This window comes from Perna viridis, chromosome 6, assembly GCF_037379345.1.
Source record: "Perna viridis isolate PV_CMFRI_1.1 ecotype Kerala chromosome 6, ASM3737934v1, whole genome shotgun sequence".
Taxonomy (NCBI): Eukaryota; Metazoa; Mollusca; class Bivalvia; order Mytilida; family Mytilidae; genus Perna; species Perna viridis.
Genome location: NC_142450.1, coordinates 37,138,696 through 37,164,005, shown reverse-complemented (window position 1 = coordinate 37,164,005; position 25,310 = coordinate 37,138,696). Strand labels below are relative to the sequence as shown.

The 25,310-nt window shown below is 30.9% G+C and overlaps 2 protein-coding genes across 2 annotated transcripts; one reads left to right on the top strand and one right to left on the bottom strand.

Annotated features, from left to right (window-relative positions):
- Positions 1-454: 454 nt before the first annotated feature.
- Positions 455-10,795, bottom strand: LOC148614795 (sorting nexin-12-like). The gene is made up of 4 exons (XM_088589167.1): positions 10,610-10,795; positions 6,162-6,257; positions 3,906-4,030; positions 455-1,826 (listed from the first exon to the last, which is right to left on the bottom strand). Exons 1-4 carry the CDS (start codon positions 10,769-10,771, stop codon positions 1,721-1,723), a joined length of 489 nt encoding a protein of 162 aa, XP_088445293.1. The 5' UTR covers positions 10,772-10,795; the 3' UTR covers positions 455-1,720.
- A 261-nt stretch (positions 10,796-11,056) lies between these two features.
- Positions 11,057-22,575, top strand: LOC148614794 (AFG1-like ATPase). Its single transcript, XM_088589165.1, has 13 exons — positions 11,057-11,215; positions 13,535-13,749; positions 14,018-14,081; positions 15,433-15,534; positions 15,976-16,106; positions 16,494-16,593; positions 16,976-17,034; positions 17,879-17,961; positions 19,225-19,295; positions 19,854-19,954; positions 20,816-20,956; positions 21,439-21,555; positions 22,304-22,575. Exons 1-13 carry the CDS (start codon positions 11,110-11,112, stop codon positions 22,436-22,438), a joined length of 1,425 nt encoding a protein of 474 aa, XP_088445291.1. The 5' UTR covers positions 11,057-11,109; the 3' UTR covers positions 22,439-22,575.
- The last annotated feature ends 2,735 nt before the right edge of the window (positions 22,576-25,310 follow it).

The window sequence follows — 25,310 nt, the reverse complement described above, 5'->3', positions numbered from 1 at the left end:
CAAGTAGTTCAGGAAGATTACCGATACTTAAGGGGTAGGGTAACCTTTCAACCTATTTAAGTCAATGGAAAATACCATGTTATGCTACTAGAAAACCAAATTTAATCAGATCAAAATCAAACTAGCAGGTACACAGTGGCATTACTTTCATGTAGTTATCATTCCTCAAAAGTTTCATTCGTCTGAATATAGCTGAAATATTGCTGCTCGGACGTTAAACCCCAACAATCAATCAATCAATCAAAAGTTTCATAGAATCAATCACATTATTTTGAAGGAGTAAAGGATACAAAAGTGTGACGAATAAATGGACAGCAGGACAGTTCTCTTGATCACTATATACTACTCTGCTTTAATGTGGGGGTATCATAATGAACCAATATATACTGGATAGACAAACAACTAACTAGTATCAAAAGACAGATCATCCCTAGGCAGCTATCAATATTCTAACTAAAAACTAATGTTTATTTAAGTATTTCTGATAAAAAAAGCAAACACAGCAATAGGGTGTACTTGTTTATAATATTTACTGATGCACTGTAAAATGACACATTACCAATACTGACAAGTTGTCTAGAAAAATTAACCTTTTCTCTCAATCTTTGTAACACTTTAAAACATTGTACTTATCCTAAAAAAATGAACATTTACATGTCTTTAAATTTTAATGTTCAAAGTTAATACTCCTAAGTGATCTAGAAGATTTAAAACTGAAAGCAGAGATTAACAAAATACAATGTTATATATGTTTATGCTAAAATAAAATGTTATACATTTCCATGGATAGTACACATGCTTTTAAATACATGTAATTGAACTTATCTCAATTTCTAAGGCAAGGCAGAGTGGTTAAATAAAAATATCAGGTGCTTATATATAAGATAAACTCTCAAACATGATGAATGGAATGTTAGCACTAGACAAAATTTCAATTTTAAAATTAATGAAACTTCCTATATACAAAATATCTTTTGTAAGTATATGTTTTAGAGTGCAACTTTAATAAGTATAATTTTTTACTTAAATTTGTAAAACATATGTTGAGGATTCAGAAAAAAGTTCGATTTAAACAGAGTAACTATTTTCTCATATGCTTATATATTTGTTTATGAGGCTAAATGAATTTTGAGTTCAACAAAATCTACACTACAAAGACATGGAGATTTAACACAGTAAAAATGTATAGAAAATAGATCAAATAAATTGCACAAGTATAATTTAAAATCATTGTTCTAACTAGGAGTATGACTGTCCTCAGAAAGACAATTTATAACTTAACCTCTTTAACCATACACTAAGAACTATAAATAAAATCAACTCAAAATCATACTTATCTGTTTACCTTATTAATTTACTATAATGAATATCAATGAGACATACTGGCATTTCTTGATTTTATAATCAAATTAAATGTCCATTAAGTGTATGATTAAAGATGTAAAATTGTAAACAGAATCACTCGTCACTACAGTGCTTCTATATAATATAAAATCATTGAAATAAATTGTGTAAACACTTTTACAAATAAACTATAGCTCTGCTCTCTTCATCTCTCTGTTTTCATTCATAGCACATGTACATTTGTATTTCATCATGAAAATAAAATGCTTTTGATATACATTCATGATTACAATACATATACAGAAGTCTAAGTTTCTAAAACAGAATAAAATCGTACACAAGTGTTGACAACAATAAGTTTGGTCACTTGGTGGTCTCATGTTGTTCTGATTTTTCCAGGAACATAGTTTTTATCAATCACAGGTTCTATCAAAAACATATGAAGACATTTTTCATTCTGCGCTAATGGGTGACCAGCCACTCTGAAAAAAGTAACAAAAAGAGAGCATTGTATTAAATTTTATGAATTATACAATCTTTAATAATACCTTCAACAAAAGAACATTTAACTTATTTTTTCTTATTTGAACTTTATAAATCTGTCTACTATCATCTTCTGGACTCAAATTTTAGGAAATAGTGCATATCCTCAATAAACATGTAAGTGCAACTAGAAATACTGTCAGCAAGTTCACAAATAAAGATTAACTAATTTTAAACCTTTATGTTGGATAAGTGAGTGACCTGACATCTTCATTCATGGATATCTACACATGATGCCTAAACTTCTTATCAAATTTCATCAAAAATCATTGAGTAGTTAAAAACAATTTGTGCTTTCAAATAATTCAACATGTAAAACCCATATGTTGGATTGTCTTCTATTGCATGAATCTGGAAAGTATAATCTGCTTTCATGCAAATCTACATATAATGCCTAACCTACCAAAAAATAGCACCAAAATTCATTACGCAGTTGAGGAAAATTGGACTTATCTTATTCTTCATTTATACACATCTACATGTGGTATCTAAACTTCCATTAAATTTTTTTTTGAAAGATGTACAGACAGAGGGTGATTCCTGTATACATTTTTGTACCCTATCAAACTTAGTTTAGGGGAAAGTTATCAAAGTTTTAATAATGTAGAGAGAAATTTGGAAGTTGCAGGAAATTATAACATTAAGTTTATCAGCATCAGTCTTGATAAAATAATGTGATAGATAGTCAAAATAATGCTGTAACCAAACTAGAGACTCTAGAGAGCCTGAATCACTCACCTGGTCAAAAATAGACTTTTAAGCTTTCTAAAGCTGGCCTCTAGACCTTACTATTGTCATTAAGAATCATTTAATCAATAGAGAGCATCTTTGTTATCCACCCATTTTTCATTTCAAACAAATCTCTCGTAGTCATTTTTGACACTTCAAGGGCAATAACTCCAACATTGATCAACAGATCTTTATCAAAATTTTAGCACTGATATGTCTCACCATACTGATCAATTTTACTGCTGAAAATTTGATTAAGCCATTGGTTATTTAGTTACGGAAACCATTTTTTAGCATATCAAAAATCTTCAAACACAGATTGTTGAAGATTTCCTAACAAAAATTCATGCCATATTTATTACAATCCATCCTAGTAGAAGTCTCAGAGAGATTTTCAGGAGAGTTTGAAATGTTAAATATGGGGAAAATCTATTTCAGGACCCACAACTTATTCATCAGATCTTTCTGAAAATTTGGAAACTCATCATGCTGAACAATTTATCTCTGCAAGATTTAAGCTACACCCAAGTATTTGAATTATTTGCATAATTCTGCAATTTGACCACTATGGTCTAATTTTAGTAATGACAGCCTTGTTTTTTGCAAGATAAAAAATCCAATCACACAGATGGTTAGAGATGTTTGATGTTGTACGGAACATTCATGCTATATTTTGTTTAAAGCCATCCACTAGTTTCAGAGGAAAAGATTTCATAAGAAGGAAATGTAAAATTTGGGAAAAAAGCCATTTTAGGACCCACAACTCATTCATTCGTAAATGGATATTTCTAAAAATTTCTACATAGGTCAACTCCATCATACTGAACAATTTAAACCCAGCAAGATTTTAGCTATTTAGACTTAACTGTTTTTTCAGTTATTTGCATAATTCTTCATTTAAACCCCATGGTCTATTTTTAGTAATGGTGACCATGATTTTTGAGGGATCAAAAATACCTACCCATAAAATTTTAAAAATGCTATACATAACATTCATACTAAGTTTTGTTACAATCTGTCTGGTAGTTTCAGAGGAGAAGACTATTGAAAAAAGTTAACAGATGACAACACACACATAGTGATGGCAATAGCTCATGTGGCCCTTTGGCACAGGTGAGCTAAAAAGACCCTCAAAAGGAAAATACATGATTATCTACAAATGTTGTCAAAGATGGCAAAATGTTTTATATATATATATATTTTTTTATGACAGAATGACCATTCATTTCTTTTCATTACTATTAAAGTTCATGTATCAGAATATGGCTCAATAAATACTGTGTCATTACTTGTTTATGAATTGTTCAAGTCCTTTTCTTCTATCTTCTATAAAGTCATCTTCAAAGATTCCATCATCTCCCCTAAATGGTAATTGTCTTTTCAGTGCTTTACCAGGCAGTGGAGGTACAACAATCTGAAAAGAGAATCAAAATATACATTATACTAAGGTACAGTTCTGCCTTAAAACTAGGCAGAAGCTTATGACAAGTAAGTCATGCTTGTCTTAAACTCAATTTTTTTTATTGGAAATCCTTCAGTAGGCCATGTATAGACTTTACTCAACGATAAGAGTGCAAATGAAGGTTGGTTATCAAGATATTAACACTAAAAACTTGGTAATGCTCTATTAAATACAGAAAAAATTCCTGTATCAGAACTTTAACACTATGACTAGTAAAAAATATGTGAAGGTATATAAAGCAAATCCATGGATATGAACAAAGGAAGAGTTGTTTTTAGAATGTATGAAATGTATTTTAACAATTTTATTGATTATCTTGAGATATGATGAAACAACCAATGCCTGATCTTTTTTTAAGACCCATACTTAAATAGTTCTTTAATATCATACTTAAATATACATTGTACTAAAGTATCATACTTAGACATCTGTGCAGTAACATAATAACTTCTTGGTCAACATGTGAACAAACTTTCATTTTTGCTTGACAGACCATTATAGTAGTATTTTTTTTCAACTTTTAAGCACTTCAGAAAGCAGTTTTTCATTTCAACTTGCTAATATTAAGTACCACCACAATTGACTAACTTACAAGTACAACAATGTTATCTTTTTTTTTTCATTTTAAAGGACTGAAATCAAGTACTGAAACAGCTGCAGACACATTCATGCTTGATACATAGATCTTTAATTTTCTATTGTGAGGCAAAAAAAAATTCTTGCAGACCCAGAAATTGCCATTTTCAAATATATAACTGGGATGCAATTTACTGATAAAAAAATCAGGCTCTAGCAGGATAAAATAGGGTTGGTACAGGTAAAGTAAACATTTTTTTTTTGGCCTGATTAAATTTTTGACACAGCAATGAGCATTAGATTCTGACACCAGAGACCTATAATTAAAGAGATAATAAACTTGTTAATTAAGCATTTTATTGATAAAATTATCATGTGACAGGAAACAAGATTCCCTGACCTTTCCACTTATTTATTAAACTATTTTTCCCCTTTTGATGAAATGATCTGAAATAAATTGAAACTCAGAAGATGTAAAAATGGGAAACGATTTTATTCAATTATCTTCAAAACAAAAAAGTTATGATAGGTTAATGTGAAAATTATGAATTAAATTTTAATTTTTTTTTCATTTTTGTAAAATTAGGGTGGGTAACTTGTTTTCCGTACTTTTTTTGGTTTCTTTTGTTAGAAACAAAAATGGGTTGTGAACATGAATATATTGTAGAATGGCAAACTGAAGGTTTTATTTCAATATTCACAATACTTTAGTTATGATAATTTAAAGTCAAGTTGTCATTGTCGATTAAGTAAGGACAAAATCTTGTTTCTCACCACATGTTAATGCGAGATTTCAGTTAGTTGCCAATCTCTTGATTTACAGGTCTATGCTGACACACAATGAATATTAAATGAAAGAATTTTTTATAGTGGATTTTTAATTATTCACATTCTGGCCCAAATTTGATAAACCATTGCATCATTAAACAAATAGAACAAACTCTAATGAGCTTTTAAAATTAGAAAATTAATGTCCTGTGTCAACATGAAGTGTGTTATGTTTGGCATACATGTTTTGATTTGTAAATCAAAACTATATACAGGAGTAGGAAATTTGTTTTCCAACTGGACTTGAAATAGCTACAGACTGACATTCATAAAATTTAGGATTCCAGGTAAGAACTATAAAACTTATTTACCACATTGCCATTTGTCATATAATAAACTCTGGTGTTGAAGTTTCTTTTTAGACTTCTTATGAAGCTTAGTAAAATCATTATGGTAGTTCACCCCTCATCTACTAGCCATTCCATACAAGAACCATAAGCTTTAGTTATCAAGACAAGGGCAGATAGGGCAGATGATCTAAAATTATTTGTATTCAACAAAATATCATTAGGGTTTCAAACTAAGATTATAAAAAATTTAAATTCCTCATTTCTAAGACAGCTTAGATTAATTGATTAAAAACACAGGTTGATCTTAGGAATCTTTTACTTGGATATTGGTAAAACGTCTATTATAATTACCACCAACAAAATGATTAATTTAAGTTCATTATTTATACCTTACTGTCTCTTTCCAGTTCATTTCGTAACCATTCAAAATCACTGTATCTTCTTCTTACACTTGATTCTTTCACTTTAAACACAGGTAAATTAGTCTGTAAGGTTGAAGAAAAGATATTATAATGTTCTAGTCAACACTGTTCTCAGAATCAAATCAGCCAGAGCAAGTAAAATTTTGGTTAGGGACAGATATTTCTTCTGTTCCACTTTCCATTTGCCAAGTAGAAAACTTGAATTCCCAGAATGACTTGTTACATGTAAGTTTCGGAAACTTACATGTATATCAATTGTTGAAAAGTTAATTTTCATTTTAGCTTTCACTGCAACCTAACATTTAACTTGACACACACATTTCAATAGGAATTAAGAATAGCAATGCAACATCATTGATTCTCAATTACACTATTATCAAAAACATTCATGAAACAATTCAACAAAATAAGCAAGGACATGTTAAATCCACAACTTTTATCATTTAATGATTCAAATCCTTAATCATATAAAAGGGTTAATGGGGAATGACATTTTTGAAAAACTTGTCCTGCAGTAATCCTACTTCTTTATAAACAATGCTGACTTGTCCTTAATGGCATAACAACAAAAATCAGAAAATTAGCTCATGAAAAAATGGACCAAAGAATAATATGTCCAAATCAAGTCTGGATTATTTAATTCCACCACTCCTACTAGAAATACTGTGAGCAAAATCACAAAGAAAAGGGGGGGATCCCCCTGCTTCAAATGGAATAAATGTAAAACACTTGTTGAAATATCCCCTTTTGGCATCATCCAACAATAATTACATTCCTTCTTGCACATGTACTTACGATACCTAACCTTCCTATAAACCCTTGAGGGGTTCAGGAGGAGTTGCGCTTACAAGTTTATCATGTTAAACCCATAATTTTGATTCTCTTCCTTTGGAGTCCTCCAACAGTAATTACAAAAGTATATTACAAGTTAGAAGACTTGAAGTTCTTTTCATTTTCTATCAGCTTTTCCTTTTCATTAGGCATACATCCCTGCGATGAATCCACATCTTTTGCACATTATTTTTTAGGACTTGAACAGTTGAACAGGAGGATACAGCTAAAATACTGACTGTATTGTTTTTTCTCTGAAAAGAAGCTTAAGCCAAGACCCTTAAAGGTTATCAAATAAAATCCTCAAAATCCAAGAAAAATTAACAAGTATATATTAAACTTACACACAAATCCTAAGTACTCGTACACTTGCCAGGAGTTACATATTGTAAAAAAAAAAATGATGAAATCAATATTTTCATTGAAGATTGAGATCAAAACAGTTCACGATATTTTAAAATGTGAATTTAATTCACTTTATGTAAGTAGTTCTTACATGACAGAACATTATGAAATATTTCTATGTAAGAAGAGAAGTGGTATCATCTCACTGTCGATAGTCTAATTCCTGCATACATGTAACAGTTTAATATACCTGACAGTATTAATCATGGTCTTCTCCAAGTGGTTGAAATTGAGACCACTGTAAATATATACTCACTAGCAAACCAAACCTTTAAATATTTTCACTCTCAATTGTAGAAATCATGCAACAACAGCAGAAGTCCTATGCATTTCAACCACCAGATCAGTGAACTGAGAACCAATGTTGTAAAATGGTCACATATGGCTAATTAAAATTTGTATGGCTGGAGTCATCGGCCATTTTGACTTCAAGGGGTGTTTTTATCATATACAGTATAGAAGGTGTAATAGATCAAAAATTAAATTTTTTGCCCGTCTCCTTTAATGGCAGATTAAAATCACAATGAGGTTATATCAATTAACGAGTGTACAATTGTTGGTCAGATCAGTAAGGATAATGATGCAAGTGCAATGCTCTTATCTTCATGGCCTAGTCGGCCCCAGCCTGCCAGCCAAACATGTATCTACATGTAATCTTTTGGACAAAAGTTCTGAACCCACAGAACTTAAGCTGAACCACTGCATTCAAGTTTATAAATAGTTCAGTCGAAAACTTGCGGCTTGTTACATGTATTGTAAAATTCTCTGTTGATGAACTTTCAAAACTTAGTTGTTTCATGTGCAAAAAAGACAGTCAAGATGTGTGCTAGAATGTATTAATTCACTGAGAAAAATACATAAAAATTAAGGAGACAGTCAAGTAAATGTGAGTACTAGTGTTAGCTCTACTATCTTAATTTCCCTTAAGGCTCCCCAGTATACTAATGAAAAAATAGTCATATCCCGGAAGTAACAAAAAGTGACTGTCCTTACATAGAAAATTCATCGCTTCCTTAAATCAAACAAATAAAAATATATAGGTTAAGGTTATGTTAAAAAAAAAAAAAATTCAACTTTTCTATTTTTTTTACTTATTAAAAAAAGTGAATATGATTTGTTTTTATAACGTTTGGAAAAAACATGGATGTATGTACGTGTATCACTGCTGTTCCTGTTGTCAAGAACCTAACCCGCCTTGGAAAAAATATAACTTTGATTGTATTAACCAAATCGATGCTTAGCTTTTCTACAATAGGAAAGGCAATCACTTCCCTTTTTGGAATTTGCAACTGCAGTTGTATCTGAACTTTATTTATGTCACATGATATGTGTAAAATATTCCCATCATCCACGGAGAACTGTAATATTTCCACTATCTGTACAAACTGTACTGACCTACTAAAACTGAGAAGGATGTTACTGACGATGCCCTTAAGGGTTAAAAATTGTAATGTATGTCAAAGTAATAGTATGTTATCAACCATTTTAAAAGCGAGGAGAAAAGGGGGATGGGACTGGGATTTTGGAAAAAACATTTTTACTTATTCATTGACAAAAAAATCCCCCATTATTTAACAAGGCAGATTTTCAAATAAAAATATTGATTTCGTTTGCAGGGTTCTCAATAAGTTTTAAAGTAGGTGGAAGAAAATTAAAAGTAGGTGGCACCACTGATGACCCTCAGGCCTGAACCAAGCGCTTAATTGATTCTAAAACTTCCCACATACAGAATCCTAATACAGAATCAGTACTGCGTTAGAAAAAAAAGGATCATGTCCATTACAAAAGCGCCGAATTAACAACGATTAAAGTTTGTTTATTCGTACTGCTGATCACGACAAAAAAAAAAAGTTATCAAGGAAACTAATCTGCATTACAATAAACACCACAAAGGTTTCTGATGCAATTTTTTATATATGAAACGTGAAAAAACCATACATTTTTTTTCAATTTATTTTTTTTAGCAACAAAGTAGATGGCAAAATCACCGGCACTCTTTGAGAACCCTGCACTTGATGCTGAAATATTAATAAATTGCATTTCCAAAACAAAAATTCTCATTCGACCCTCACCCCGTTGTAATGTCCTTCACTATTTTTATGAATCTTGCACAGATGGTACATGTATGGTAAAGCAACACCTACTATACTCGGCGTCACATAAATAACATACTGTTAAAATTTGAATAAAAATATTTTCTACGACTTTATTGACACCAACCGTCGTTTAAATTGTCTTAAATGACTTGCTCATTCGTTTAGCCAAACAGCTTCTCAAAAACAAGTCGCTTATTAGCTTAAATCATGCGTAACAAATCCTTACGGGAAAATCCCATACTAATATCCGCCATGTTGGTTTTTACGGGACGATTTGTTTACAAACGAAGTTCGTAAGTTCCCGTCGAACTGCGGTGACAATCGTCTGCTTGATCAACTTCTCGGTATTGTACGTTGTTCGCGTAAAATAAATCCGAGATATCCGAAATAACGCCGAAGTGCATTCTGGGTTCTTCGGTTTTTGGACAAACCATTTAAACGTAAACAACATCTCCTAGCAACCCGATCACTGTAATCATGGCCGACTTTTTACAATGTAAATATTGGCACCTAGAATTAAAATCTGACCGGAATTTAACGATTCAATGTTTAGGGAGAAGCCGTTTGGCTAAACGAATGAGCAAGTCATTTAAGACAATTTAAACGACGGTAGGTGTCAATAAAGTCGTAGAAAATATTTTTATTCAAATTTTAACAGTATGTTATTTATGTGACGCCGACTATAAGTATTAGTTATAGTGGATTTGAGTTCTCATGGTACATATTAAGTCAGCAAGTCTCAGCCAGTAAATTTATTATTTTATACAAGGAAGTACAAGAGAAAATAAACTTCCAACCTCCCCTTAATCCTCATTCATACTGAAGAGCCTGTGCCTGAGCCGTGGGCTTGTGGCTGTGTTAAACTTAAATTGCACCTGAAAGGCTGCATCACATTTTGAACAGAATCATAGGATGATAGGTCTACTTAAATGAATTCCTTTAATGGTTGTCAAAACTGTACCATAAAGTGTGTACCGTAGACGAAAGAAAAGCTGTAACGTGTGTAAGGTTGCTTTGAATCACGACTACATTTGTAAATGTTATGGATTTTTCCATGTTCCTGAAAGTTAAAATCATGTTTACCGTCATTCTAACTTCATAATCAGTGTATCGCTTTTTCCCAACACCATGGGTTTGTGGATCTGCTATGTCAATTTCAAGGAAGTTTGCGGGAGGTGAATATGCATCTTCAAGTGTCTGTTTCTTTGGTTGAATTCGAGCAGTTGCTGATTGAGAAGTGGACATTGTGTACAGGTACTCCTACATCACAAAAAATGATGACGTAATTTCTGAATTATACCTTCCGGTTCTTTCAACCGATCGTTCCAGTATTCTTGGCCCATTATTTTTTCGATTTTTTTAAAAAAAATTGTCATTCGAAATGATCGTCAATATCTTTTTATTAGCATTGAAGCAGTATTTTGAGTTAGTTGGAAGTCTTTAGAGTAGGAATATTTGACGAAGAACATAAAAATTGCTTTCCGGAAATAATATCATTTCCTCAGTCGGCCTAAATTTTAGTCAAAGTACTCAAATTTTCATGACGTTTCTACAAGTACACATATCATCTCTGACTTTGACAGATGCAGAAAGTTGTTCGAATGAAGAACAACGTTTATTTCGCTAAAAATGTCTTCTGTTTTAGAAAAATTCTGATACAATACAACTGTTCTTGTTTTTATAGTGCAGGTGAAGTAAAAAACTGACTAAGGTTAATTGATGTTTATGATTAAAACTCACTTTTTATGTAGCCTTATAGGCCCCTTTATATAACACAACTACAAGCCTTGTTCTAGACAAAAACATAAAACCACACATTTTATGTTTATCTTTCGTGTTTCCATCGGATATTTTCATTTTTTTTTGTTTATAGTCAAAATGTGCCTATCAAATGAAAACATGAACGATTAACATAAAATGAGAGGTTTTTTTTGTCATACTCTTAGAACTAAACACAATCCCATGAAGGCCTGAAGCTTAAGGCTAAAATGGGCAAGGTTTGGTACAAATAATTATATCCTCTTTGAAAGTTAATTAATTTTGATTGGTTGTCTTCTTGCTGAGGCACAAACTTTAGATTAAAAACCTCTGTAAATTGCATATAACAGGGATTGAATTTTTACTGGAAATGCTTGCTTACTACCTAAGATTAATATTTATCATGCCTACAAGGATCAACAAATAACGGCATTTCTTATTAATGTAAACAAATGGAAACTCTAACGAATAGTTGTTTATTGTATTTTAGATGTTTAAATTGTTTAATTGCATATTAAAAAAATTAGCAAATGACAATTTATTTTAGCAAGTAGAAAAAATCAGCACTTGTTTTTTTAGCAAGTGTTTAAAAATGGGAAAATCGATCCCTGTTTACTTGTACTAATTAAAATGAGATCATTAGCTTATATGCATGTAATTACAAAGACCTGTATATTAATATTATAATAAACAGGGCTATAGTAATTACAATCAGATTCACAAACCTTTTGATATGTACATGTATGGTTTGAAAAGTATGGATTGTAAAGTAGAAAAAAATAATAATATCAGTTCTCTCATTGTACATTGTGTTGAAGGGGAACAATAGTTATAAATTGTTTTGACAGATCACATTTACAATGATGCTGATAGGTATGGAGTGTCAGTGACATACTGTATATGTACATGTATATAGGTACTCTGAAACATGAATGGATTAAAACAGTTCTGTTGGAAATGAGTCATTTCAAATGACATATGCAGGTAGGAACTGATTGTTTGAACTTTCAACACAGATTCACAGCTTAATGATCATAATTACTTGTATTACATAGAGTGTTCTTTTCTGTCATCTGTATTTTCAATTAGCAAGTAGTGTTTAACTTTAAGGCACATCATGCCTACATCATATGGTAAAGCATTCTTTTCTGTCTATCTATTAAATCATACAAAAGTATGTATTTTCAATGAGTAAATTGTGTTTGAAATGACTAAAAAAAAATTAAAAAATTGATGTATAACAGTATATGATAAAATTAATAAAAAAAAAAACCTTCTATAGGAGTGTAGGTGGAATTTTAGTTTTTTGAATATTAAGAGAAAAAAAGGTCATTGACCACGAATTTTCTTCTTGAGATATGATATGAAAGAATCTATACAATTTTCCCATAAATTCTACGTAGGTATATACCAGTTTTGTTTAAAGTCAAAATTCCTTTCAGAATCTATGTAAAATTAGATTAATGCGCAGTTGTCTCAAGTGACCCCTATGCTTTATATTGAAAGTTTAATGTATGTTCCTTAAGGCTAATCTTTTAGAAAAATTAGGAAAATGTATAGACAAAAAGTAATAGGTATGATTAACTTTACCAGACTTGTAAACTTATCTATTTTTGCTGTGGATGGAAAGCAAGAAAAAAGTACACATGCCCATGGAATAGATTTTTAACGCTACATAATGCTTATCATTTTTTGAAACTGTGAAAATAACTTCTGGTAAATATATTCACTTGACAGGATCCTTGAAAATTAGCAACTGTGAAACTTAATATGTTTTCAGTATATAGACATGTTTTCTATAATAGTACCATACTGTTTTACTCATTACAATTTATATGACTCCATTTCATGCATCTCTAGTTTTACTAAGAAAATTGTACATTTCCACATGCAAATGCAACTTACAATAAATTAGGCAATGTAATTTTTATGATAATCAAGTAATATTTGCTGGGTGCCTCATCAATGAACAATGTGATTGGCAAGGTTATTGTTATCGGCAATTTTAGTGCAATAAAAGTTATGTTTCTAAAAAGATTAATAATAATCACTAATATGAGTTTACTTCTTCAATGATTCTAATTGGTTTATTAATATTTTTAGTTCATTCCTACATTACTCTGCTGGTAACTTTCCTGATGGAAGATTCACAGTTTATTGCTGTTTACCCTCACTTCTGTTCATCAGTTAAATCTTTACCAACAATGACCTTATCCTTTTAAAGTACATTTGTCATCTTAATGTATTTAGGAACTGGGAATGTAGCTTCTGCATCAGCTAATGATAGTAGCTTCCAAATACAGTCAACTTCAGACATCATCAGTCCTTTGGGAGTATATAACACCAAAGTAGAGTCAGGAGAGTTAAGATTTGATGAATACCAACTCAGTATTGTTAAAAGGTTGGACGACTTGCATAGAACTTTGGAAAATTATCAACCACCTTCAGAGAGCTTATTTAGTAAGGTAATTTTGTTCATTATTATTGTCCCCTCATATCTTCATAATGATTGATGAATTTGGCATTTATGACTGAGTCCTGTGTTTGCCACAACCAATGGCAAACATTGTTTGCATGTATACATGAAGTTGGCATTGTGACATTTACTCCACATTTCAGTTATTTATTTGAAAAAATTCCTGAAATTTTTTTCTTCATTTGAAGCTCAGATTGAGTTAACAGATATATTGAGCACTAAGAATTATAATTTTTGATATTTTTATGTTTTTTAAGATTGGTCTGATAAAGAAACCAGAAACTAAAGGACCAAAAGGACTTTATTTACATGGTCGTGTTGGTGAGTAAAACACTTTCTGTAAGGTTAAATGTTTTTCTCCTATGGTTAAAATGAAAAGTAACAAAATAACAAAGGAAATCAAAGAGAAAAAAAGAAAACAATACAGTGTGACACATCTATTACAAATGTTTTCCATATGGAAAAAAAAACCACTGCAATTTTAGCTCACCTGTCCGTTGTCGTCGTCTGTTGTCCGTCGTCGTCATTAACAATTTTTCAAAACTCTTCTCTGACACTACATGACCAATTAGAACAAAATTTTGTATTTATGTTCCTTGGGGTATCCTACATAGAACAGATGTAGGTATTTTTTTCTGTTGAAAAACATGGCTGCCATTACTAAAAATAGAACATAGGGGTCAAACAGTAGTTTTTTTGCATATATCTCCAAAACCGTTAGGTTTAGCTAAATTCTGATGGAGTGAAAGTGTTCAGCATGATGAGATCTATCTATGGTTAAATTTTCATTTTCATCTGTTCGGCCATGTTGGAGTTATTACCCTTTTTTTTGCCATTTTTTATGTTATTTCTTTCAAAAATCTTCTCCTCTGACACTACATGACCAATTTGAACCAAACTTGATATGAATGTTCCTTGGGGTATGCTGCATAGAACTGATGTGGGGATTTTCTATCTGTTGAAAAACATGGCCACCATTACTAAAAATAGAACATAGGGGTCAGACAGTAGTTTTTTTGCATATATCTCCAAAACTGTTAGGTTTAGCTAGTTTCTGACTTTAAAAGTGTTCAGCATGATGTGATCTGTCTGTGGTCAAATTTTCATTGTAATCTGTTAAACCATGTTTGGAGTAGTTGTCCTTTTTCATCAATTTTTGCTATTTTTTATGTTATTTCTTTCAAAAATCTTCTCCTCTGACACTACTTGACCACTTGGAACTTTCAGGGATAAAACTTGTCAGATGATTCCTTGTAAGAGTTATTGCCCTTGAAAAGGGTAAAATGAAAAAGGTTTTTTTTTTACAGTTTTCAGGTAATATCTTGAAAACTATGATAGAAATTCTTCTTAAATTTACTGCCCTTGAAAGACAAAATTGAACCAGGTGAGCAATTCAGGCTCCTGGGAGCCTCTTGTTTTATATAAACAATGTACATGTATAATAATGATCATGGTTATATTAGATATTAGTCCTATTGACATCCTTTATTTGTCTACATTAATCAGGTATTAAACCTTGTACAAAAAAAAAATATCTGTGACAGCAGACTTCCTGGAAACTTTCAGTCTGATATGTATGTTTACAAACTTTTCAGTACACTTACATGGCAGTAGAAGTGATGTCTGTTTTCTGCATATAATAGAACCTTTGTATATCTGTTATAAATTTCAGGTTGTGGTAAGACAATGCTAATGGACATGTTTCATCAGCATTGCAAGGTTAAGAAGAAAAGAAGAGTACATTTCCATAAATTCATGTTGGATGTTCATAAACGTAGGTATAGTTTAGAAATGCCTCCTTGATATTAAAGTTATATACACAGACTTTTTTAACATTCCATTTGTGTGCAAAGTGTTTGTATATACATGCATTTGTTAAAAAATGCTATTAAAAGAGATTGAAACATAGCAAAGGTGACTAACTCATTATCTTGGTAAATTAATTCAAATCTTGTCAGATTTTTAAAACCGTGTACCTTACATATAACTAGTATAATAACAAAGAATCTCATGTTTTATTTTAAATGTTGAGGGAAACACTTTAGACACGAATAAATTACCAAATTTTAGGCTCCTGTTTTAAGTAATGTACTTTAAACTTTATTATAAAATATTCAAACCTTCTGGCCCTAAATGGTGCTTTTTGTGGACTGAGAAAAAACTGGATATTTTTTGTATTTAGTGAGCTTAACAATTTGTTTTAATCTTACTTTAGGTATTCATGCAATTAAACAGACAATACCTAGGCAGTATAATGTAAAGAAAACACAGTCATTTGACCCTATAGCCCCTGTAGCCAAGGAAATCAGTGATGAAGCTTGGCTTTTGTGTTTTGATGAATTTCAAGTAAGTGAAGTAATAGGAAATAAAACTGAAAACTAACCGAGATTTCAATACATCATACTTACACATAACTTGAATATTAATTCAGTAATGTTTTATTTCATTGGATGTTGTCATAAATTGTAGAGAATATACTTTACCATTGAATTAAGGTAAATATTCTTTTTAAAAAATGGTGCTAGTACATGTAGATGTACATGTATGTGATGACATTGTAATTTATCACAAATATTCATGTATTGCTGATGCAATAAATAATAGCAAATATTTTATACTTAGTACGACTTTACACAGGTACATCATTCTAGAAGTGTAGAATTCAGATCTATGTATGGCTTGTTAGTATAACATTTGATTAAGAAAGATATGTTATATATATCATTATTTCAGGTGACAGATATTGCAGACTCTGTGATAATGAAGAGTTTATTCAGCAACCTTTTTCAGAGTGGTGTTGTAGTAGTAGCTACCTCAAATAGACCACCTGATGGTAATAACTATACTCTTGGCAATATCATTGTTTAATTGCAATATTTATTATCTGACACATATTTCATTAGAATAACTTTGTTTTTGCATATGTAATAAAGGCATTGTTTTCTGTATGGTAAATGGTTCAGTTTAGACAGGTTTCACTGTATTTGTACTTTTTTAATTTAAAAGTAATTACTGATAACAATTACCGGTACTAAGTTGGTCCTTTTGAACACATTTGTCTGTTTACAATACAGCATTTCATACATAAATTGACTGTTCTGTTTATCATTTTCATTTTTGTGAAGTAAAAACTATTTTTCATATCAGTATTGACCTTTTTATATGTTCAAAACTTGACATAGAGTGAATTGATCGTGATATGGCTTTTGTTTCAGATTTATATAAAAATGGTTTACAAAGAGGAAACTTTGTACCTTTCATTGAAAAACTTAAGGTAAGAAATTACAAATAATTTTTGTCACAGAATGTTCAAATTTACCTGTATAATATTTAAACAATGAAAACAGTGTTGATGGTAAGATTAAGCAAAATTGTATTTGTGATGCTTAATATATAGTAATATGATACATCAAAATATTTTTCTGTCAACCAAACCGTTTTTGTGGTTTTCAATTTATAACATATGTACAAGAAATAACACTGGTACAATGCACCTTGTATATTTCTAAGAAAAATGTGAATAATTGTGATTCGTTGAAATAATACTTTAATACTATTATATGTGACAACGTCTGTTTTTTTTTTTAACTCATTTGGAAATGTTTAGTGTACCTTGTCATTTTCATTGGATGACTTTACTAGTCACAAAGGAATCACTGAGATGAGACGAGTTACATTGTTAATTCTTCAGATATAATTCCACTATCACTGAAATAACAATAACGAAGGTTATGAATATGGAAGGCTTAGATTTTTTGTTACCCCATACTTGTTTCAAACCCAATTGTTTAACGGTGTCAGATACAAATTACCTCTGACATGCATTTTTATGCATTAGTATTAGATGTGCTTTACCTAGAAATATACTTGTATACTTCTTTACTTGTTCATCTTACTGGCTCCATTGATTTTTTGTTTATTTTTATGAAGCATTGAATGTTATACTTTATCTGATTGGAATGTTTATTAAGATCTGTAGTGTTAACTTGGATTTCATAATCACAATATGATACAATCTCGTCTGGGAAATCTATCTTTGATGGTGTTGGGCAAGTAAGTTTTTTTTATATTACACACCTTTATTTAAAGTAAATGATGTTCTTTGAATAATTTTTCAGAAAAGATGTGAAACTGTGTGTTTAAATTCTGATGTTGACTACAGACTAGAAACACTGCCTTCTTCAGGAAAGGTTTATTTCCTGTAAGTTACTTTTTATGAGCTGTGCTGGCAAAAGGGATGTGAGATATTGCCATCACTTGACACCTGTCATTGTTTACAATTTTTTAAAATTTTGCATAGATGTGATATGGGGATTTTTGAAATGTTGAAAAACATGGCAGTTACTAAAAATAGAACAAAAGGGTCAGTCAGAAGTTTTTTTAAATATATCTCCAAAACTGTTAGGTTAAACCAAATTCTTTCAATTGCCAAAAAGATCCTTATTATAAGGCCTACAAAAGTCTGCATTGTATCAAAGTTGTCAGACAACTCCTTGTTAGAGTTATTGTCCTTGAAAGGCGAAAAATTATGTTTTTTGCAGTTTTCACCCAATATCTTGATAGATTGAAACTTTCAAATGTCGAATTGATCCTTATGATAAGGCTTACAAAATTCAGCGAAGATCAAAGTTGTCGGACAACTCTTTGTGAGAGTTATTGCCCTTGAAAGGCAAAAACTGATGTTTTAGCAGTATTCAGCCTATATCTTGAAAATTGTAATAGAAAGAAAGTTTCAATTGATGAAATGATCCTTATGATAAGTCCTACCAAAGTCTTTGTAAGTCAAAATTGTTGGACATCTCTGTCATAGTTATTATCCTTGAAAGGCAAAAATTTAAGCAGGTGAGCAATTCGATCTCCTGGGAGCCTTTTCAATCTTGTTACAAAGGAGATCACTGTTTGGAATTTAGATAAAATATACCACGGTAATTCCTTTCCTTTGTTTTCTTGAATATCAACAGTATCTCAGGTGTAAAATTGTCTGCAAAGGTTTCTGTATTTCATATTAATTTTTAAGAAGTAAGTTTGCAGAATTAAATGAAATTATTTTCTTAAGGTTGCAAATATATTTTTAATAGCACCAAACATAAATGTTACAGAATCTTTAAAATAATACAATAAGAATCAAAATATGTAATCTCCTGCACAGAGGTATATTTGGAAATTTGGGAGATCTTAAACTCATGCCCACTTCTTTATATAAATTACTAGTAGTAACAGACTTACAGATTTGTTATGAGTAGTGTTCATTTCTAGTGAAAATTTCTACATCCTGTATAGCAGTACTATGAGGTAGGCAAGAGGTACATACATGTAAGAAATCAGGAAGCCGTTATCATGTCTGCAAAGATGATTGTAAAATATAATAATATTATATAGTATTGTATAATGAAATGTTTAGTTCATCATAACAGTATATAATACTTATTATATAGTACCGGTACTTATTCTTTTGATACATTAGGTTAAGTGATGGTAACATTGATGATCAAGTCGATGAAATCTTCCATGAAATAGCTGCTTTAGAAGATGATGGTAGGTCTACATAAACATGATATTATTCTTTAATAAGTTAAGACAAACTATTTACATTTGTAGAAAAAAGAAAAACTGAAAACATTTATAAGTTCTTACAATGAAGCTCAAAAATCTTCATAGCACCATAAATCTGAAGATAAGAGAGTTTTGACAGATTTATTATGGTACATTGCTGATGGTCTAATCAATACATCGTGACATATTAAAATATTATTTTGATAAATTCTTTGTGCAACGCTAGTCAACAAGGTAGGAAATTTTATTTTTCATTGTTTGCTTATTTTTCCACTTTGACAAACATGTAAATGAAAGAAAGGACAGGCCTATCTTGTGTTTTTACAATTGTTTATTATGATATAAGAAAAAGTCAATGATTTTGTTTGCAATTAGATGAAATAGTTGGTTTACATTAGTCTCTGTGCAAATTACTCCCTCCCGACAAAAAAAAAGACACTCCTGATTGATAATCATGTAGTGTTGTATTTATACAAACAGTTTAAATTATGATGTATGATTTTAATGTTAATACTTTGACATTTGTTTCACGTTTGTTAGTTGAAAGACCTAAAGTTTTAGAAGTTTTTGGAAGACAATTACATTTACCTAGAACTTGTGGCGGTCTTTTGGATACAACATTTGCAGACATGTGTGAAAAGGTAAATTTTAAACAATATAAAAAAATGCAAAAGAAGAATAACATCTTCATCATGAATTGGATACATGAAATGAATCAGAAAGTAAAAGTGAAATTTGTGTGATAAAAAAAAAAAAAATAGAAAGATATTAGAGCTTTAACTTTTGCAACCTATGAAACCAAACTGGTAAAGATTTTGACGTAAGTGTACATCCGGTCAAGGTGCTAGCATTTTAGTATAAATAACGTCTTTTTTTTTTAATGTAAAATGGTTATTTTCTATTTGTTTTGTTTGTTTGTTTGTTGGGGTTTAACGTCCGAGCAGCAATATTTCAGCTATATTCAGACAATGAACATGAAATTGATGATAAAATGAACATGAAATGATGATGAAATGAAAAAGGGATGGGACACAAGGACAATGGGGTCAACAAGTTTTGATTGCCACTGGAAATAGGGAGAGGTGGGTAGGGTCGGGCAATTTATCCTCCTGTGGCGGAGCCCTATGGTTCCTACTCTGGGAGAATACCACAGTAGGGTTCTTTAACGTGCGAGGAACGTGGCATCTTTCCCAACACAGTGCACCACTATGGTTTGCGGTCAGGTTTTCCGTATTATAGCCTGACAACCCCAGCATGTAACACGCCAGGGGTACCCAATTCCACCACCTGGGGCACACATCCCAGTTGCTCTGTGGGCAGAGCGCCCTAGCCCCCAGCTAGGGTTCTGAGCACTATTTAGTCGCCTTTTATGACAAGCTTAGTGCTGCTGAAGGCCTATTCTTTTAGCACCCAGACCTGCACGGGGCTATTTTCTATTTGAGATTAAAAATTTCTATTAAATGATACTGTTAGAAGTCATGTTTTCTTTCTTTTGTTTTCAGCCTTTGGGTGCTAGTGATTATTTAGAAATAAGTAAAGAATTTCACACAGTGATTTTACGTGATATACCTCAGATGACAATTAGACAAAAGTCTGAAGCACGGCGGTTTATTACACTTATAGACACATTTTATGACAACCAGGTAAATTGTACTTTTCTCCTGCATTCACTTACTGGGGGTATATTGGACTCAATGTTTTTTTCTGTCATTTTTATTCTTTTTACAATCCAGAAGCCTATTTTAGGAATTGAGAAAACTGGTATTTTATACCACAACAAATCAATCCTTATGTTTGTTCATTTGTCTGTCCATCACACTTTTAGTTTTTGGATGATATTTCAAGAGCCACTTAAACAAATCTGTCCACTTACTCTTTTCACTAGAAAAATAGCAAATACAGTGTAATCTGCTGTAATCACTTGATCAGCTTTATTTTTTTTCCTTGTAAGTTACTGGTAGTTAAGTTCAGTGATAAAATTGTTTTCTTTGTGTATTTTTTTCCTATTATTTATTTCATTTTTTAATCTTTGAATGTCTTTTTGTATAACCATGACTTCTCTAAATGATTTGTCTGTTTTCCTGTTTTAGAATGATATAAACAAATATTTCATAATTTGTTGTAGGTGAGGTTGGTATGTACTGCTGAGGCAGAGGCTAAACTTCTGTTTGTATCCAGTGCCATAAGTCAGGGACAGTATGAAGACAATAGAATGTTGATGGATGACCTTAAGATAGAAGAGGTACATTTTAGGTCATGCCAATATAATATTTAGTATTCAAGGGGAAAACTACTTACTGTGAGAGATCATTTTCTCAAAAGCCTAAAAGTTGTAGTTTGTCCTATATATGTAGATGCTTTGAAACGTGAGTGGCTTAAAAAAGTTCTGTCAAAAGTAACGCTTTCAGCCAGGAAATGATTGTTTAAACTTTTAAAACAGGGTGGTGTATATAATAGGAAGTCTCACATGATCCTGTTTGTCGAGACATGAGGGATATAACAATATAGCGGTTCATAATCAACAAAATCAAATGTTATTTGAGTTCAAAAAAAAAAAAAAAAAAAAGAAAAATGGACAAGAAGATTTGAACTTTCTGTTATTAGGTTATTAGTTGAATACGGGTCTGATGAAAAGTATAATTCTCTTTCTCAGTAGTCTATTTAATTAATGATGGCAGTTTATCAAGTAATGGTCATTTAATCATGGAAAGACCAATTGTATTCCTTGATGTTAACTGTTTTTTTAAAATATACTCTAAAGTGGACAGGCTTATTGTGTGTTCAATGTAAAACATATTTTTTGAAAAATATTGTACACCGACATTTTACTATCTACCATATTAAAATACATTATATCAATGAAACATGTAAAATGAACAAGTTAAAGGTTTAAATATCCTGATTAATATTAATATTAAACACTTTATTTATCTCTGCAGTCATTTTTATTGATGGTATTTTTTTTAGCAATGTTTACATTCCTATTCCAGAAATCTGATTTATCCCAAGCCAGTATATTCACAGGAGAGGAAGAGTTATTTGCATTTGAAAGGACAATATCTAGGCTAACTGAAATGAGAACTGAGGAGTACTGGTTACACAGAGACCCCTCTAAAATATCTTGATGATATTGTACATTAGGAAAACTTAATATTTATAGAATGCAATACATATATATAGGAACACCCGGTTTTATCTTTGTTAAGATTTTTAAAAGACATTAGTTAGATGGGTTTTATAAATAAAAGGAATAAAAAAATCAGTATGCTTTTATTCATTGTCTTTTTTGTGAACTTGAATCAGGGTTGATACATAATACAATCAATTTGAGTAAATATTTTTCGATATCAATGTCTAATTTTATTCATGCTAAATCCCCAGTGCATGCATCTATGTTTATGGGTCACTACATATTTGTTTGTCTCTATAGTAACTTCATAAATAATAAATAATATTAATACTATTTATTGTAAATGTCATAAGTATGTATCATTCAAATGTATATATTAGGAGAAGCCATCGATAAGTTGTACAACTTGTGTCTAATCCAATTGTCTTTGACAATAAAATGTTTAAATTCAAAATTCAGGGTTGAACAGAATGGTTTAATTTGCTCACAACAAAATACTGTAAATGCTGAATCTTTTTGAAATATGATTTATTATAGTGATTCTGTAAACTTACACAAGAAAATGGTCAGTAGTCTTTGTAAGAATCATGCAAAGTCTGTAAAATGTGATACAAACCAAAAAAAGGCTACACACTTTTATTTTTTTATGTTTAGTTGCTTTATAGGTCTATATGATGAAATGTATAATTATTCATGCCAATCTCTCTGCTTTAGGAGATAATCCACATTAAAAATTAAACAGTTTCTATTGTATTTCAGTGTCATTTACAGGATTATCTCCCTTATTTTTGAATTCTATTATGCATTCAGTTTATCTCCTAAGAACAAGGGTTATATAAAAAGCCACAAGTTAATTTATGTTAAGTATAACATTTTAAACAAAATATCAAACATAAAAATATGTAGGATTTCCAACCATATATCACATTTTGCATGATTCTTATCTGGAGTGCTACCTAATAACTACTTCAGCACTTAACAACATATCTCAGGTAGCACTTATCTGTTTCCATAGTACGTCCTGTGTCTATGTTATGTATTTCTCTCCCATTTTACATCTATCACAATCACTTTTTCGTCCCCAAAATCAAAGTCACATAAAGTAATATGGGAATCAATGTTATGCTAAGAAGCGCCGGCAGTCCCACCAAAACAATGTACAACAGCCATCATAGACTTAAATATGACAGGTTTCCAGGAGACAATTTGCAGCCACATTAGTTTTCACATTTTTTTGGAGCTTCTTCAACTTAATGATGAACTAAACAATAGCATTAAAGGGATATAGTGATAGTAAACACAGATGGATTTGAATTTTTGCTGCCTTGTGGTTTGTATTTTGCAATATTTTGAAGTAGGGTTTTCAGAAATATAATTCTTTTTGTTGAACAAATATAGATTTCAAGATTTAAAAAAAATGTTTATGCAATGACTTCAAGTAAATATTGATGGATTTGAACAATATTTTGTGTATGGCTTGTATTTGACAGTGTCTTTATTTGGTTTCTATAAGAAAATATTCAAAGTAAAGTTTAAACACAATTAACTTTACAGAATTCGAAACATCCAACTAGTGTAGTAAATAAACTCACCAAATAATACTACCATTATCTCAACAGACTTCTTAATTAAATATATCCCCTTTGAAAACTGAACAAAACTAGTCCCTGTGAGTATAGTATACCAGCCGCTTCAATTAGACATCAGCAGTGATTGAAATACTTGTTAATTGCAAGTTGAAATTCAATTTTGCTAGTAGAAGTTATTTCCACTTGTGTGTTATGTTATGTCATGTTGGTAAAGTCAAGAAATAACCCCAAAAAAAATTTTCAGTACTTGCTAAATTTAGCTAGTGGAAAAAAATCCTGAAATTCAATCCTTGATCAGTGTTAAAAATCTTAAAGAATATGTTGATCTTCTTTTTGAGGTGACTGACAATAACAGTATTCTCTTATGCACATCAATATATGATGCCCAACTTTCCTCTAAATTTTTAATATGACGTAGCTCAATGTGTGCCCTCAAACTATGAGACTTGCCCCTTTCTTCTGGGAAGCTTAATATATTGCTACACAGCCAATAATTCCCAAATTATAAATATGAGACAGTTAAAACCTGAAATGCTTCTGAAGAAACATAAATTCATACAAACTTTCATTTTCATTTCTGTTTTTTTCTTCTGATGTATTGAGTTGTCCGGATTGCTATGGTCTGAAATGTATTTGGGTCGAATTGTCTCTGGCATAGGTAAAATTGTGATAACTATAAATTTCAAAACATCTTTCAAGATTTATTTCATTTCCTTTCATTTCATTCTGTTTCAATTTAATTATTTTAAGATTCTAATTCGTTTTTATTCATTTGGTTTCAAGATGTTTCACTTTCATTCACTTTTAATGGAATCTTTTTTTACGTTTTTGTTTCATTATTGTTTTGCAATTTTTAAGTGTCAAAGAGTTATGGGTAATTATGTCATTTTAAAAAATATCAGGGTAGGCTGTTTTAGCCATTCTTATGTTGGAAAAGGCTATGATTTAATTTGTATTTCATCACCAAAGCTAGCGAATAATTTCCAAGATTGGTGTGGTTCTCCATTTCATTTACAAAGTATATGCAATGAAGCTGCCATAAGTACAAACTGCCTTGAAACTGGACATTAATGTCTTTTATGGCCATATAGTATACAGGTAATAGAACCCAGTTGATAATACAAACATTAATATCCCTTCGAGAGCATAACAAATAAAAAAATAAATATAAAATTGTATTTAGATAAAGAAGATTTTCGGCACTGGTCAAAGTTTTTACTTCTGTATCGACAAGTTTTTCACTTCTGTCAGAATGTTTTTTAGCCATTCATAGTACTG